Below are 17,094 nucleotides of genomic sequence, written 5' to 3'. Positions count from 1 at the left end.
ACCCCTATGGTGAACTGCCTGATGTGCTCCATGAAGGAAGTGTTCCACCATCTTATTTTTAGTGGAAGCGGCAACTCTGGGACAGGGTTATGACTACTCCCCAGAAGAAGTGGTCATCTAGGGGTGTAGTTACCCCAGGGGTAAGTAGCCCATTGGCTACTACCCTTCACACCCCTTAACGCCCCTAAAATGAGTATTTAGATGGCCCCATGACACCAGGAACTCAGATTTGACTACTGGGAACCAAGGAAGGACGAAGATGGACCAACAAGGTGAGAACTGAGTACCTGCACCAAAGATTGGCGTTGAACCCTGCCAGACTGCCGGCTCTTGACAATTGCTGAGACTAAGTCCAAAAGCTGCGCATCCTCCTCAAACCACTTGGAGGACCGTCCTGCACCCCAGTAATCAGCATAGATCTCCTTAAAAATGGATGTGCCACTTCCCTGTGGTCTGCAGGCACTGACCGCAACTGCCTGGTATACCGTTCTGGTGACCCCTGGGTCCACCGAGAGAGCAGCACACCAGAAAAAGACTTCATGCTCTAGGAGGTCAGATCCGTCTCCCTGCAGAGTTTGGAGACGCAAGGACTCCTCAAGCACAAATATCCGAGTAAAGGAGCAGTTGCATCAGTCAGAGGTTAAGTGTTCAGTCCAGACACCAACCCTGCCAAGACTGACCTACCAACCAGTGACGTCTGCGTCACTGAGCCCAGCACAGAGTCGTCCTGCTCTGTCCCCATCGCCAGGTCAACCCCACGAAGTTAGAGCCTCTAACGCAAACGACCCGCCATTCAAAATACCTCTGCACTGAGCCCCACAATCCAAGCAGACGGACCGTGCCCCATTGCCCCAGAGACCCACAAAAGCTGACCTCCACTCCCTCTCCCCACCCCCTTTGGGTTCTAGTGGACTCGTCCCCCAGTCCCCACTTGCAGCCTTTTTTTACAGGTACTTTTCCCCATTGACTTCAGCAATAGCGCTCAATGCTATCCTTGTGAACAGCACCTCTGCACCCGGGCACACCAGGGCAGGTAAACTGAAACTGCTGGTGGTTCTGAGGACCTTGGTTACCTTAAGTGTAGGAGAACAGGCCCTGTAAGTCATTTGCAAGTGACCCTATGCAGTGAATGTTTTTCCCATAGGATAAAATTACTGCGTTGAGGCTCATGCCTCAAATCTGATAGCTGTCGTTTTCTACTGTTTCTACTAAAGTACCTACCTTCTTGCAATAATCTTAGTGTCTAAAAATAATATACAAATCTCTGTATTTTTCTAAATTTATCTTGAGTTTCTGCTTGAGTGTGTGTCTCAGTTATTGACTCTGTGTGTTCAACAGATGCATAACACTACCCTCTGATCAGGCTAAACTGCTCCCCACACTACCACGAAAGAGAGCATTTGGATTATAAATGTAAGCCCTGTAAACCAATAAGGATTGTCTGGATTTATGCTACATAAAAAGCTAGCTTTCTACTCTTCAAAAATCTCCTCCAGATGTTCTCTGCCTCTGCTCTTTTGATTTGTTTCACAGTGTTATACCTGTTTTCATCAGAAATGCCCATCATTTTGTAACTGTGTCACTGGTTAACAAACACGCCCTTCATCTTCACAGGCAATTGTTCCCAAAATTTGCCCTGATCAAAAAGCTAGATCTACCCCTCTCAAGATAAACTCTTATTTTCCTACCTCATATTTACTTACTACTTTGAGAGCCTGAAAATAACCTGCTATCTTGGTCCAGAGCAACACTGTGTCTACTATGTAGGATCCTATTCAAGCAGTTTTCAATCCAGAACAGTTCATATTTAGGACTGGTGTGTATTTCCTAGAGGCCCACTGTGTTTTCTCTCTTATGTTATCCTAACTGCTCATAATAGCCAGCATTTGCTTTGCACATGTTACAAAAGAACACAATTGTTTTTGTGCTATACATTTATTTTACAAAGAGACTGCACATGTTTTGTTATTTAGTTCTTCTGCTGGGATTCAGACAGAACATTTCATTCAATTCCAAAGAACACTGCTCTGCTTTTTCTGTGATCAGACACGAACATCTAGACATAATAGAAAAATCCAGCTGCTGTTTTTAATATGCAATTCATATCATATAAGCTGGGATTTGTCATTTTGAAAACAGAGGATGCATTCTGACAGAGCAAAGGTCCCAACAAGGAGCGATCTGCCGCATAAGATGTAGAACAACTACCTATGTATGCCAGATATGGGGTCCCCCACTAATCCCAGAGACCTATAATATAACACAAGGGCCCAGATGTATCAAACAGTTTTACCCATTGTGTCTATAGGAAAATATGTTCATACATCTGGCCCTATGTCTCTATAGAGAGGGTAGGCTTAGGGGAATCAGTCTTTCAATATGAGAGTGTTGTGTAATTTCCATGCTACAGTAGGAACTGTGCTTTTGTGGACAGCATAACCGTTTGGTTGGTGCTAAACTGATTCTATGCACCTCTTCAGGATATGTTGTCCTATTAACATGCAATTCCTACCATTTGACGGAAACTACACAACAGTGTGGGGCGCCATGTCGTGTTGTTTCCACCCAATGGTAGGAACTGCCTGTAGGACAATATACACATGAAGAGGTGAATGGAATGAGTCTAGCACCATCCCAACTGTTATGCTGTCCACAAATGCGCAGTTCCTACCGTAGGGTGGAAACTACAAGATAGGAGGACTTTTAATTGTGTCCAGCCTGATGATTATGATAATCACTTTTCTGACTTGTATATGTCTTTTAATTGCATTGCAGTTATTACAAAATAGAGCACAATAGTTTCAATAAATATTGTAACAGTTCGTTGTGTCTCTTTCCATTTTATTGTGGATACTTATGAGTGAGAGAACAAAAGATGATGGCCTGCTACCACGATCCCCGAAAGGGTCTAAAGTGTTGTCTTCTGATGTGCCGATTTGCTTGTTTCTCTGGAGAGGTTAGGAGAACAAGTAAGGCACTATTAGCTAGTGTGGATTTCAGCCCATAGGTACTCATGTGGTATGGTGACTCAGTTCCTACATACTGATGTTCTGTGGTCCCAGGCATAGTTTTATTTCTGAGTAGAATCCCTGCAAGAGGACAAAGCATCTTTAAAATACTGTTGGAACCAGTCAACATCAGCTCAGTTATGTTGGTCTTTAAGGCCAGCTTCTAACATCATTCCACTATTTTCTTGTAACATAATGGCTAATTAATTTTGAGAAGTCTAATTATTTTTCGGAATTGGGTAAGAACAGACTGCTCTGCATCTAAAGGAATACTGTTTGTTCCAAAATGCATGTCATCAGAGGATGCCGATCATACATTGTGCTGTAATCAAAGTTTGGGGATGAATTGTGCATCAATATCGCATAAAACTTGACAAAAAGACAACAGCGATTGGATGGCAATTAAATGTATAGAATTGTTTTTTTTAAATGTATAAAACAGACTAAAAATATTTTGTGTGTGGCTGTTCCTTAATGTACATGTGTTTCTATGTCTCCAAGCTCCAGTGTGCATGCTATTCTCTTCCTGTCCCAGTGTTCACATGAGTCTCTCCATTTTCCATTGTATTTATTCCTTGTATCTGTGTTAGAGTGGCATGGTCCTCCTATTGTGACATCCCTTGTCCAATCCACATGATATTTGAATAAGGAATGGTTGTATCCCCTTTTGTTTTTTATTTTTTTTTGCTGTAAGAGTAGAGACAATGTTTATTAAGGGGGACAACGTTCGTGATAGTGGCGGAGAGACAAGCGTTGTAATTTACTAGTGATAGTTTGTAAAGGGTATGCTCTTTTTCTTTGGTTGGAGCTTCATATCTGGTGTCACCTAAGCTCTATTTGATGCAACGTCATTGTTTCTTTCGCTGGCCAATTCCATCTTTTGCTATGATGTGCAGCAACAGTTAAGTTTTTTTTTAATGGAGTGATACTGGTGATTTGCATTTGAGCCCCCTCCATTGTTCCTTCAAGTGTTAGGTTTCAGGGAGTCACTGTGATGGCCTCCTCTTGCTTTGTGTTTAGGAGGTATCCAGGAGGAGCAGGGAGCAGGTCATCTACGTGTATGTGTATTGCTTGCTGTGAAAGAGTGTGAAGTGCGGATTAACAGACATAGATTTGTGTTGGGTAAGCATGTTTGGTAGGGATGAGTTCTTGGGTTGAGAGGGGTTGTGGTTCCAGCTGTTGGCTATTCATTGCCCTAACAATCAGGGGTTGCAGTGGCTGGCTTGGCCCTCTCCCAGAAGCTAGGTCTCGATCACACAGGAGATTCAAATAAAAGGGGACACAATTTGTTACAGGGCCAGCTATTACCCCTTATGCTCCTCTCCTACATATATTCCCCTCCTCCTGAACGGTTTGACAGATTTATGTCTCAAAACGTTGTTTTGAATCAAAAGTAGGTCTCTGAGTCATATGATGTCTTTCGACCCCAAAATTGAGCTTGAGTATTGGAGAGCTTCTAGGGTGCTTTTAAAACTGGTGTTTAGCTTATTTAGAATTATTACTTGGCTGGATGTGCTCCATTCTGCTTATGTCAAGGGAAGTGCCGCTCTTCACTGCACATGACCCTTATTCACCTTTTCGATAAGCATGGCAGGTCTCTGGAATGTGCATTATTATTAAAACAGAAACAAAGCCATCTCCGTCTCTCGCTACCCTTCAATTATGTTGCACAAACCAGATCAGTTGTGTATCCCTCCCCACCGTCTCTCAAACTCTATGAAATAATTCAGCAGAAGAGTCTCTTTCAGATGCATTCCCATTACTTTGACTTTCTAATCTTGCCGCATCACGACATTGCATCCCTCAGTTTAACCGTTACTTAAAACTTGTGTTACTATTTTATAATAGAGTGGTATGTAGTGTTATTTTTTTCTTATTGGTTACCAGCTGTTAATTATAGATTGTTGATGGCACATAGGAGCAGCAGTTGTAGCCTCATAGGTGAGGATAGCTTGAATTTATTAAGCACAACAAGCCCATAGCGCACAATAGGACATTCACCTACACAACAGAAAAGTAAGGTATAGAAAGCTTGATCCAGTCCTTCATGACCACTGGGAAAATCCTCTGGGTAACATTACCACCTTTTATAATGTTTTCTGTTTCAGTCCAGCCTAGGGGGAGCATGCCAGCCCAGTTCACTCCCACAATATGAGGATATTCGAAGGCGACACAAAAATAGTGGGTGAATGTTTGAGCCAGTGCTTTTTTTACACTGAAACAACAAAAATAAAATGGACTTAAATACTTAGCCAGGCAGTTTGGATTGGACTCATACAGTTCCATACTGCAGACTTCGTGGTGCTTACTTCTTGCCTGCTGTGCAGTGATTCCTTTTTCTCTGGCTCTCTTCTGCCTCGTAACTGAACTTGTCCAAATAGGTCATAGTACAGACACATTTGAGTTCCTGTTATGATGCATACCTATTTAACATTTCCTGTAAATGTGCTAATCTGCTAAATGTGCCTTTCTCCTACAACTGTAAGTTCACAAGGTACCTGTACATGTATTTCATTGCAAGCGTCCATCCTTTTGTGACACCTCCATCACAGCACCATCCCTTTTCAGGGCATATGATCAAGTCCATTTCATCTATATTATCCAGCCTTCAAGGATCATTGCTAGGTGTGCTAATATCACATAGACGTTTCTCATAATAGGGTATATTAAAACAGTAATAGAAATAAGGTTTTTGGCCATAACCTACAGTTGTGCATATGTGCAGCCTTACTTTCCAAGACCGTGTACATGGCTGATTGGCTAGTCTGACCTTTTTTCCATACTGAGTGTTCAAGTCATACATCCTATGATGCACGCATGCATAGGTTTTCATCTGCCATCAGTGTAGGTAACACCCTCTACCTACTATAGTTTGATTCGCATTAAGTTGTGAAGCCATTTTTAAGTAGATTGTGATGTGCATGGAACTGCAATGTGAGCTGTCCAGGAAGGGTGTCCCTGAAAATATCGGGGCTCTTTCCAAGATGGGTCAGTCTTTAGCTTTTAGGGTGGGTCTTACCTTGAACATCAGCCCTATGACTGTGATCCTCTACCCATGAATACCTGTAACCTTATAGGATAAGAAGGCTCATGTTGGACTATTCGTTGTACAGAGATTCCTTGTGTGAAATAGCAGCGAGTCTTGCTCCATCTTCTTTCCCCTCTTTCCACTTACGCTCTGTGGGAATCTCTCAGGAGACCACGCCTCTGCTAAAAGGAAGTGAATATTAATTTCATAACAAGTCAATATTAAGTGAATAGGTTATTAAGTCAAGTTTTTAAGTTAAGTTTTTTTTCTAATGCACTAGTTCTTCTACAGATATTGCTTTGCTCCCGTTCCTTCGGTGAGGGATTTATTCACCTCAGTTTCTAGATTATATGTTGCTTCCAATGTTCTATAACTTCTGGTGCTGAAAAATGTTGGCATTGAGGTTTGAGGCATAAGTTGCTCTTTAAACCGTACTATTGCATACACTTATGGCATGGGTTTTTTGTTGTTGTCAAGGATATACATTCTTATCGTGAGTCGATCTGATGCCTCTAATCGAGTTCTCCGGAGTGTATTTGCACAGACAAAACGCGCCAGAAGGTGGAAAGCTAAATGTCTCAGATAACCAGAGCTCCAGATACCAGGCCTACAAGAGAAAATGGGTCTTGCCTGACCCTGCTTAACTCCTTGGCCTCCAGGTAGGCATATGGTATTAGATATTCCCAGAAACACACCACATATGCATTTTGAGAGATGCCTACTATTTAGGAATCCCACCAACTACTCCAGAATGTAGACATCCAAGGAAACAACTATGGGGGGGTTCTTGTCTGAGGAAACTTCACGGCCGGGCATTGCTCCGCCGCACCAGCCGCAAAGGGCCGGGCCTTGCTCCGCCTGTCTCCCGGCCGGGCTTGGCTCCGCCGGGCCCCTCCCACCACCAGTGACGCCCACAACAGCGCCAGGAGGCGCATAAAGGCAGCGCCAGTGCTAAGTCCAGCGGGGGTTCTTGTCTGAGGAAACTTCACGGCCGGGCATTGCTCCGCCGCACCAGCCGCAAAGGGCCGGGCCTTGCTCTGCCTGTCTCCCGGCCGGGCTTGGCTCCGCCGGGCCCCTCCCACCACCAGTGACGCCCACAACAGCGCCAGGAGGCTCATAAAGGCAGCGCCAGTGCTAAGTCCAGCGGGGGTTCTTGTCTGAGGAAACTTCACGGCCGGGCATTGCTCCGCCGCAGCGCCGCACCAGCCGCAAAGGGCCGGACCTTGCTCCGCCTGTCTCCCGGCCGGGCTTGGCTCCGCCGGGCCCCTCCCACCACCAGTGACGCCCACAACAGCGCCAGGAGGCGCATAAAGGCAGCGCCAGTGCTAAGTCCAGCGGGGGTTCTTGTCTGAGGAAACTTCACGGCCGGGCATTGCTCAGCCGCACCAGCTGCAAAGGGCCGAGCCTTGCTCCGCCTGTCTCCCGGCCGGGCTTGGCTCCGCCGGGCCCCTCCCACCACCAGTGACGCCCACAACAGCGCCAGGAGGCGCATAAAGGCAACGCCAGTCCCACGGGACGCGCCGGGCGAAGCCCGGGACAAGGGAGGGGCCGTCTGCGGCCGTCAGAGGCCACAGGAGGCCAGGCTGGGCCACGGACCTTGTTTTTTTCTTCCAGAGACTGTAAAGAACCGTGAGTGCTAATTGTTGAGTGGGATTACTGACTGCTATATTGAGTTATAATAAGCCGGTCAGCCATGGCTAAATTGCGTTCTTGCAAAACTCCATCTTTGTCTGGACCAATAGATAACTACATGGTAAAAGTGGTGAATAAGATTAACACAGCACGCCGTATGTCACTAGGCTGAGTCAGTCCGCCAGTTTCACCCACTAATGGTTCTGCGCCTGTAGAGTTTTGTGATCTAGCTCCAGGAGGCTCCCCAAGTATTCAAATAGATGCAGATACTGATATTCTTGTTAATCCCGTTCCTGAAGTGGCTCTATTAGATAGCTCTTTGTCTTCCTCTATTCAACCGTTGTCTTTAGTGTCCCCGGAGTCTCCCCCAGCTCCACCGTTGGCACAGAGGAAAGTGAGATCTTGTAGAGGTGTACAAAGCAAACGTGGAGGGGACAAGAGAGGTAAGAGGGTGGCTACTATTCCGGTTGACGATGGGGGAGTTTTGCCGGATAGCCTAAATGAGGGGGGTACGCTAAAATTGAATAGTGAACAATTTAACTCCTTGATTAACATGCTCGCAGAGAAAATGGAGACTATGCTTAGACACCTGGCAGACAAAGTTGAACAAGTCACAAAAGAGGTGTCCAAATTGGGCAATCTTTTATCTTCCCACCTAGCCACTGTAGAGATAAACCCCCAAAAATCTAACGTTAGTTTGAAAGAAACCAAGGGCCCTGCAGTTTCTAGTAAAGGGGTTGGGGATAAAATGGATCAGGTGTCAAAGGAGGTTTCGAGGTTGGGTGTCCTGCTGTCTACACACTTGTCTTCATCTAAAGCAGACAGGAATACTAACATGGGCACCGCTGTAAATGCTGCTATTGTAAATGAGGGGGCTTCAAGTTCTTCTAGTGGGAGTCAAAATGTCATAAACATCGCCCCTGTTGTAACATCTGCGCAGCCCTCGAGTAACCAATCTATTTCTCCTCCTATCCCGAAAGCCAACCCTGTTCCTATTGCTGCAGTGAATAACCAAGTTAATAACACAGGGTTGAGGGAGTACAGGCAAAGACAATTAGTTAACTTACCACCAGAATGTGCTCCTTATATAGTAGTGCTAACAAACGTTCCTGGCATAGATTCACGGTTGAATGATGTAAGGGGGGAAACGGTGGATTCTCTGAATCATAAAGTACTGGCATGGCTGGGTAAATACTGTGGTTTTCCTCTTATGTTTCGAAATGACATTATATCAACACGCAGAGTGGGCTGGATTGGCAACTCTAGGAAAACAACCAAGGGAGACTGTATCATCGTAAATTTTAGGCACCCTCAGCATGTAGCTACTGTTCTCCTGAGGGCGGCCTCTTTATCAACCACAGAAGGTTTTATTTGTGCACGCCCCCTTGGGTTTTTCTATAACCACCTCAGTAACATTCCTAAATCTCATGTTACTCACCAGAACCCACCACCATCCCCTTTTATACAGAGTGCCGGATTGTGTGCCTATCCTCGTCATCAAACTCCAGTGGCAATGGACCCCTATTGTTATGCTCTGTGTAGGCCAAACTTCCAAGCCGAACAAATTCTCCCACTTTGTAATCGGTTTGCGCCCTTGGCATCCTTGGAGGAAAATGATTGACTTGTTAACAACCCAAGGCCTAACCCACAGTTCTGCAGAATCATGATTTGGAACATTGCGGGGATCAGGGCCAAATGTGAAAATGAAATATGGTTTGACTTTTTGAAAACCTTTGACATTTTGGCATTTCAGGAGACTTGGGACACAATTAATAGCTTCTCCTTGGATGGTTATAGTCATTTTTCTATTCCGGCCACAAGTGGTGTGGTAGGTCGAGCAAAAGGAGGAATACTGAGCTTGTTTAAACTCGACTTAAAAGGAGTTTTAACCCAGCTTGATTCAGGTTGTGAAAACTGCTTAATTGTTGAATTGAATTCCCCTGATTCATCAAACATTTTGTTTATTAATTTTTATAATGCTAATGCTACGGAAAGTACCAGACATAATCTGGATTATATTGATAACTTTTTGCCGGTCTATAGAACTAAGGTAAATTGTTTCGAGATAATTCTTTTAGGAGACTTTAATATCCACCCCTGTAACCAGCTGTGTGCTAACTCAGTGGAAGAGGGCCCCCCCTGTTCTACTGTTACGCACTTTGAACACTCAAAAAGAGGGGAGGCACTCGAGGATTTTTTGGCGGTATGGAATCCTTATGAATCTGGATGCGGTGAGAGTGAAGATAGAGTCCCTACTTTTAAAGGATTCGGTGATGGCACAATTATTGATTTTATTTTCATGTCTTGTTTTATATTAGGTAAAGTGTTAAGATATAATACAGTAGTTTCAGCCTTCAGTGACCATAATCCAGTCGTGATGGAGGTATCGTCCAGGGATTTTGTAACCATGAAATTATTGTTTAAAAAGGGTGGCCGAAATGTGATTCCTATAGATCAAGGCCGTAGGTTAAAGTGGACGAATATAAATCCCGAAAATATTGTCGAGGAAGTTCTGGTTAGGGCGGAGGGTGATGTAGCTATCTGCCTTGACTCAGGGGCATTAGACACTCAAGTAATTGTGGCGTTTGACAATATTTGTAAACAAATTATTCAAAGTTTAACTGGGGCAAAAGGGCCTTCCTAACCTCATGTGAAGAGATGGTTCGATCACGCATGCACTAAGGCTCATGCCGATTTACTTAGGGCTTTAAAGACCAGTCCTAAAGATCGCGCCTTAATAGCTAAGTCAAGAGCATGCTATAAGAACACAATTTTAACTAGGAAGAACGAGTTAAAAGAAATTGCCTGGTCAAAACTACTCGATTCCTTGACATTAAAAAATAGTAGTCAGTTCTGGGAAGTTGTTAACCAGCCACTTTTCTCAAATGAGGATATCCGTCCTCTTGAGTCTAACATACCCGACGAGGCATGGATCAAACACTTTGGAAGCATATATGCTAACACGGCACAACAGGACTGTTTAAATGAGTTTATTTACAGAAAGGAGGGTTCTTGTGTTACCTTTGATGTGAAAGAAGTTGAAAGGGCGATAGAACAAACATTGATAAATAAGGCTCCTGGCCCCGATGGGGTCCCCGCCGATATTTTTAAACATGCCCCAAAATTATGGTCGAAGATCCTATGCAAGGTTTTTAACACGTTAAATCATGACAATTTCCCAGCATCCTGGAAAGAATCCATCATTGTTCCAGTTTTCAAAAAAGGTAACAGGGCAGATCCTGCCTGTTACCGACCAATATCCTTGATAGATTCTTCTGGTAAGGTTTTGGGTCGGGTCATCCTGTATAAATTACAGGAGTGGCTGGACGATAAAGGTATTTTGTCAAATACCCAATATGGATTCAGATCCAAAAGAGGTACTTTAGATCAGTGCCTTAATTTACAATTGCTGGTCGATAAATATACCAAGGCTAAGGATGTGTCCCTATACTTGGGATTCATGGACCTGTCCTCAGCATTCGACCTTGTAAATCGTACAAAACTTTGGTTGATTTTAATTGACCTAGGTCTTGACCCCGTTTTGGTAAATTTTCTATCTAATCTGCATTCTGATCTTTTAACTTCAGTCAGGGTGACTACAGAGGGGCGTTGTTCTAGCCATTTCAAATCCGAAAGGGGGATCAGGCAGGGATGCATTATTGCCCCACTTTTGTTTACAGTTTATATAAATGCCCTTGAGCCGGTTCTTAGGGAGGCCGCGTCTGACATTCCGCATATAGGGGAACTTGGTATTCCTGTTCTCCTGTATGCGGATGACGCCGTCCTTCTGGCACGGACAGGTGTAGGCCTGCAACGTTTGCTGGATGCTTTCGATCTTTTCATGAAGTCCCTGGATCTTAAAATTAATGTTAAGAAATCCCAAAATATGATTATGGGAAGAGGTAAAAGAAAGACAAATTTGAAAACTTTTTTTGTGGCAAGAAGGAAATCTGTAGAGTCCCTACATTCCCATATCTGGGGATTACTTTTGAGGAGAATGGGAACTGGGGACCACAGATTAAAAATAGAAATGTGGCTTTTGCTAGAACCTCCACAGCAATTATGGGTTTCAGCAAAAAACTGGGGGCTAGGCCCATAAAGGCTTTGTTGAACATCTACAAAGCAAAATGCCTGACTGTAGCAACATATGGGTCTTCAATTTGGGGGTACAGTGCAATAGATTGTCTACAGGTCACTGAAAATAAATTCCTGAGAACAATTTTATCAGTGCCACAGTCCACCCCATCTTATACGATCCACTCAGAGTTAGGGGTCGGTTTTATTACAGATGCGATTAGAGTGGCCCCCTTAATATCCTGGCTGAAGACGTGGCTGAATGAAGAACTCTCTTTGAACCACTTTATCATTAAAGATTGCCTCTTATTAGACAATGTAAATACAATTAAGTGGCTATCTTATGTTAAACACTGGTTTCACAAATTAGGGAGACCTGAGCTCTTTCTCTCACCCGACAAAATAACTCGTAAAGACATAGCACTAATAAAGGGGGCTATGCTACAAATACTGATGTTAGATAGAGAAGAAATTGAGCTCATAAAACCCACGGTAAGGAGCAACCTCATTGTTGCTAATCCCCCTGGACCTGAACTTTACCTTGTTTTAGTTAACCGTCCTTTCCACAGGTTTCTTTTGACACGCTTTCGTTTTAATATGATTCATTTGAACTTAGGTCACTTTCCCGAATGGTGTAAACCTGAAAAGGCATCACCATGTTCCTGCGATAATTTCTCAACGCAGGATGCCATGCATTTTTTGATGTTTTGTGGTAACTATACAGCATTAAGGACCAAATTCCTTGTTCCTATCCTTAAGGAGGAAGGGTTTTTACAAGCTAAGCCCGCTCTCCTTTATCTGCAATTACTTAACAGCCCCCAAATTATTTTTCATGTTGCCAGTTATCTGACAGGTGCTGTTAGGGTTAGGAACAAGAAAATGATAAACTGAAAAATGATAAATTGCAACTGATTGAGTTTTTAGCACTGTATATATTGTTTTTTTAGAGAGTAATGTAATATGGTAGTCATATTTATGTTAAATGACTTTTTAGTGATTTTATGAATTCTGTGGGATATTTTTAAAATATAAATTGTAATTGTTTTTAATGTGTATTTTGAATGTATTGTATGCTTTCACCTTCTTTTTATGATATTGAATTATCGAAATAAAGTACTTTGACTGACTGACTAACTGTGGGCCAAAGAAAAATGGCAAAAATGAAGAGCTGCTGTGGTAGTCATCCACTTTCGTCTCTACATTTGTCTTCATTGTACAAAGTTTTTCAGATTGAGAGCTATACCATTAGATATGAAAAAGGCATGAAGAAAAATTAATACATTCGAAAAAAAAACATTACTTAAAGGCAAGTAATACTTTATTAGATTCAAAACTCTCCTCTGCCCCTTTGAGTGAGGTCCTAGTGGCATATTTGTGACCAGGACTAGAGCACAGAAGGGTTCTCTTTAGGGGTCAATTGTACAATCAATTTTTCCTTGACAATAAAAACTTAGTTCACATAATTATTTACGTCTGCAAATTTAATTTGCTTTAATTACTAATTTGTTTACCAGACCTCTTACGTCTCATAAGCAGTCAATCAACATTATACCTAATACCAACATATAAATGGGAAATACGTATATTCAGTGCATTGTAATTCTATTACACTCCTTGCTTTCTTTTTACTTTTACTATCATAGTACTTGTTTAATTTCTCAATGGAGTGTCTCTCGGGTATTTTACTGTTGAGTCTAAATTGAGAGTACAATTGAGCTCTACTGAGAACCCTACTCTTCTCTTAAATATAGAAGCCCAGATTCACAATGGGTTACTCTAGCGCTCCCCTTAGCTTACATTACAGGACCAGAACACAGTCCTCCTGTTCCCAAGTTTCATTACAAACGGACTCTGTAGCTCACAGTAGTACATCTTGCCAATTTTTTGTTGTGTGTTCAAACCTGTTGATGGGACATTCGTTAAAGGGCAATTCACCGTGACTGATGAGGTGACTTGGCAAGAACTGACCATATAACGGCAAAGCATTGGAATTCTTGAACGGAATACGTTAACCCCAGAATGAATTTCGTGGCTGTAAAGGAAAAACTAAATGTCTTTCCCTTTATTCAGTTGTGTCTGCAGCCTTCTTTCATAATAGATTTGAATACCCACCATCAATCAATCAGGGTTTGTAGAGCGCACTACTCACCCGTGAGGGTCTCACTGGGGGGCAGCTCTGTTGCGTCATTGGAAGAGCCAGGTCTTGAGTCCTTTCTGAATTGGTGCAGTGTCTGGCTTTGTCGGAGGTGGAGTTCGTTCCAGGTCTTGGCTGCGTGGTAAGAGAACGATCTTCCAGCTCCCTGGGTCCTGTAGAAACGAGGGACGGTGGCTAGGGCGAGATCGCCTGAGCAGAGGTTTCTCTTGGGGACGTGGAAGAAGATTCAGTATTGAGATTTTGTGTTCTAGTGTTGTGGAGGGCTTTGTAGGTGTGTGTGTGAGCAGCCTGAAGGTTATTCTTCTTTCGGCGGGGGGCCAGTGGAGGTCACGGAGGTGTTGAGTGATATGGTCGTGTCGTGGGATGTCAAGGATGAGTCTGGCTACGGCGTTCTGGATGGTCTGGAGTTTGCAGAGGAGCTTTATGTTGATTCCTGCGTAGAGAGCATCCAGCCTGCTGGTGATGAGTGCTTGGCTGATGATTTTTCTGGAGTTGGAGGGGATCCACTTGAACGTCTTCCGAAGTATGCAGAGGGTGATGAAGCATGCAGAGGATACACCGTTGATCTGACGATTCATGGTGAGTGAGGAGTCGAGTATAATGCGAGGTTGCATGCATGGTCCATTGGGGTGTGTTGGTTTCCAAGGGCAGGGGGCCACCAGGTGTTGTCCAATGCGGGTGGGGATGCCGGGGATGAGGACTTCTGTTTTTCTAAGTTAAGCTTCAGGCAGCTGTTGCTTATCCAGGTCGCAACGGCTTTCATCTCTTCTTGGAAGTTCCGCCTGGTGATAGCAGGTTCCTTGGTGAGGGAAGAGGATGAGCTGGGTGTCATTGGCATAGGAGACGATGTTGAGCCTGTGGGTTCCGACGATGGTGGTGAGGGGCGTCATGTAGATGTTGATGAGTGTGGGCTGAGGGAGGATCCTTGGGATACTCTGCATCTGACCTCTTTCAGTTCTGAGAGGAAGGGCAGGAGTCTTATTCTCTGTGTTATGCTTGAGAGGAAAGATCGTATCCAGTTTTTCTTTGGATGCTGGCGTCGTGGAGTTTGGTGGCTAGTGTGCGGTGTGACACGGCGTTGAAGGCTGCCAGTAGGTCGAGGAGGATGAGGGCTGCTGTGTGACATTGTTCGAGGAGGGCTCGTACGTCGTCGGTGGCAGTGGCAGTGTTGGTTTTGCATTTGTCACCCCGAGTGGGATGGGTATGCTCAGACGTGAGTTCCATGCTCTGCACACCACTGGAGTCAAGCTATCCTGGCTGATGACGGCTGATAGCCAGAAACCAGTCCTAGGATGCTTGATTTCGGTCTAGGAAAGACATGGCTTGGCAGTTCGGGCTGGACTGTTCCCATGAGGCACAGGGTCAAGGCTGATTTGCATATGGCCATGTCTGAACTGGGGTGGTGTGGAGTGCAAAAAAACGATGGATTTAGGCCCAGATCTCTGTACTGGGGTGAATATTCTGCATTCTGTCCATCAACTGTTGGTTTTGCTGGTGATTTAGTTGCAGCGTAATCCGGATTGAGAGCTGTCTAGGATGCTGTTGGTTTCTATGAAGTGTGCTAGCTGGGTGTTGTCGGCCTTTTCGGTGACTTTGGCGGCAAAAGGAAGCAGTGAGATGGGCTAGAAGTTCTTGAGGTACGTCAGGTCTGCCCATAGGCAAAATAAAAGCTTCCAACAGTAGTTGAACCCTTCATGTGGTCCGTGGACTCTGCCTTTCTCCAAAAAGTGTAGGTAAAGCAAAGTTAAAGTATGAATGGTCCGTGTGATGCTTTGAATGCTGCTCATATAAGATAACTGGGCAAAAGAGGTAAACCACCGGTGCATACCCTTTAGTTTCTGTCAGCACCCACCAGCGGTATCACAATGGAGCAATCCCAAGAAATCTATTAAACGTACTTACTGGAAGCTCGGACGGACGTAGTGTGCATACCGTCCTCTGGGCTACTGTCTCATAGGAACCACCTATATAAGATGAATATCTGACAATGTAGTTGCACAGAAATTAAAATACTTTGCTGGAACAAGCAAAATGTAAATGTCATAGCATGATAAACATGTGTTAAATGTATTCACACTTAATTAGTAGAAGGCAAACTTTATGCTACTCTTTTTATCATGCTACTTTAGTATTTCAAGTGCTTAAGACAGTTTCTGCGTTTAACTGTATCTCTCTTTTCAGTTGGGTCAACAGAAAGATATGGACTGTTTCAGCATTTCCTTGATTCCTACCAAGTGATGTTCTTCACTCTTTTTGCAATGCTGGCAGGAACAGCCATCTTGTTCATAGGTAAGAATGTGTCCAAATAACACTGTGTATAACTACTGACCAAGTTTTGAAGATTGCACTCTGTTGGTTTACTGAAGCTAAAATATATTTGAATTTTCTTCAGCATACCATGCAGCCTTTGCACCAAGAGATCCAGTTCCACACCCAGCGTTTTATCCACGGACACCACCACAGCCTGTTAACAACAGTAAGTGTCATCCCGTACCCACATTTGAAGCCCTAATTTATTTATTTATTTGTTCTTATAGTGCACTGGATGTTCTCCTAAATGGTAATAGAGGCAACTAGAGATGAGAACTTGAAAGTAGGACTTACTTGAAGGCTTACCTATCCAGATTTCAATAATGAGTGCTGTTAGTCAGAAGAACTTAGTATACACAAATGTCAACCTTTCACTTTACTAAACCAAGAGGTTAAATTCTTCCTACAGTTAGTGTCATTTCACGGTCTTGGACCTTGTTCAATGACAGCTCTATCTCCTTATTTAATCCCTCTAAAACCAATTATTTAATCAGAGGTGGTGGCGTGGCAAAAGGACTCTAGCAAAAGTTGTAGTGTGGCTTCAGATTTTGTAATTAGCCCAGACCTTTGTATTCATAAGTGCATGCTGCAAGTATTCTTATATTTAATCCAATAGAGTAATTTCAAGGGAGTTTTTATCTGGTCTCATTGCTGTAGATTAAGGTTCTATCTGGCTGCCTGATTCTACACCCTTTATGTTCTGCCAAAAAGAACCCTAGGAAGCCCTGTTCATCATGTGGAAACATGCATGAAGCAAGCAGGCTGGACCATCCCAAGGTGGGCTTGGTCACCAGAGGTTTGCTGGGCTGCTGCTCAATGGGAGCTGTAAAATAAAATAGAGGCAGGGAATTTTCTTTACAGCAAGAGGTTTTGCAGGCATTTAGGAA

The 17,094-nt window shown here is 43.7% G+C and overlaps 1 protein-coding gene across 1 annotated transcript in view; it reads left to right on the top strand.

Annotated features, from left to right (window-relative positions):
- The window catches only part of NUP210 (nucleoporin 210), a 524,741-nt gene that overhangs the window by 481,410 nt on the left and 26,237 nt on the right, over positions 1-17,094 (top strand). The window contains exons 38-39 of the mRNA XM_078661451.1: positions 16,079-16,186; positions 16,290-16,373. Coding sequence (XP_078517577.1) covers positions 16,079-16,186; positions 16,290-16,373 — 192 coding nt within the window. The remainder of the gene's footprint in view (positions 1-16,078; positions 16,187-16,289; positions 16,374-17,094) is intronic.

This window comes from Lissotriton helveticus, chromosome 9 (genome assembly GCF_964261635.1).
Source record: "Lissotriton helveticus chromosome 9, aLisHel1.1, whole genome shotgun sequence".
Taxonomy (NCBI): Eukaryota; Metazoa; Chordata; class Amphibia; order Caudata; family Salamandridae; genus Lissotriton; species Lissotriton helveticus.
This window is presented reverse-complemented; position numbering and strand designations above follow the sequence as displayed.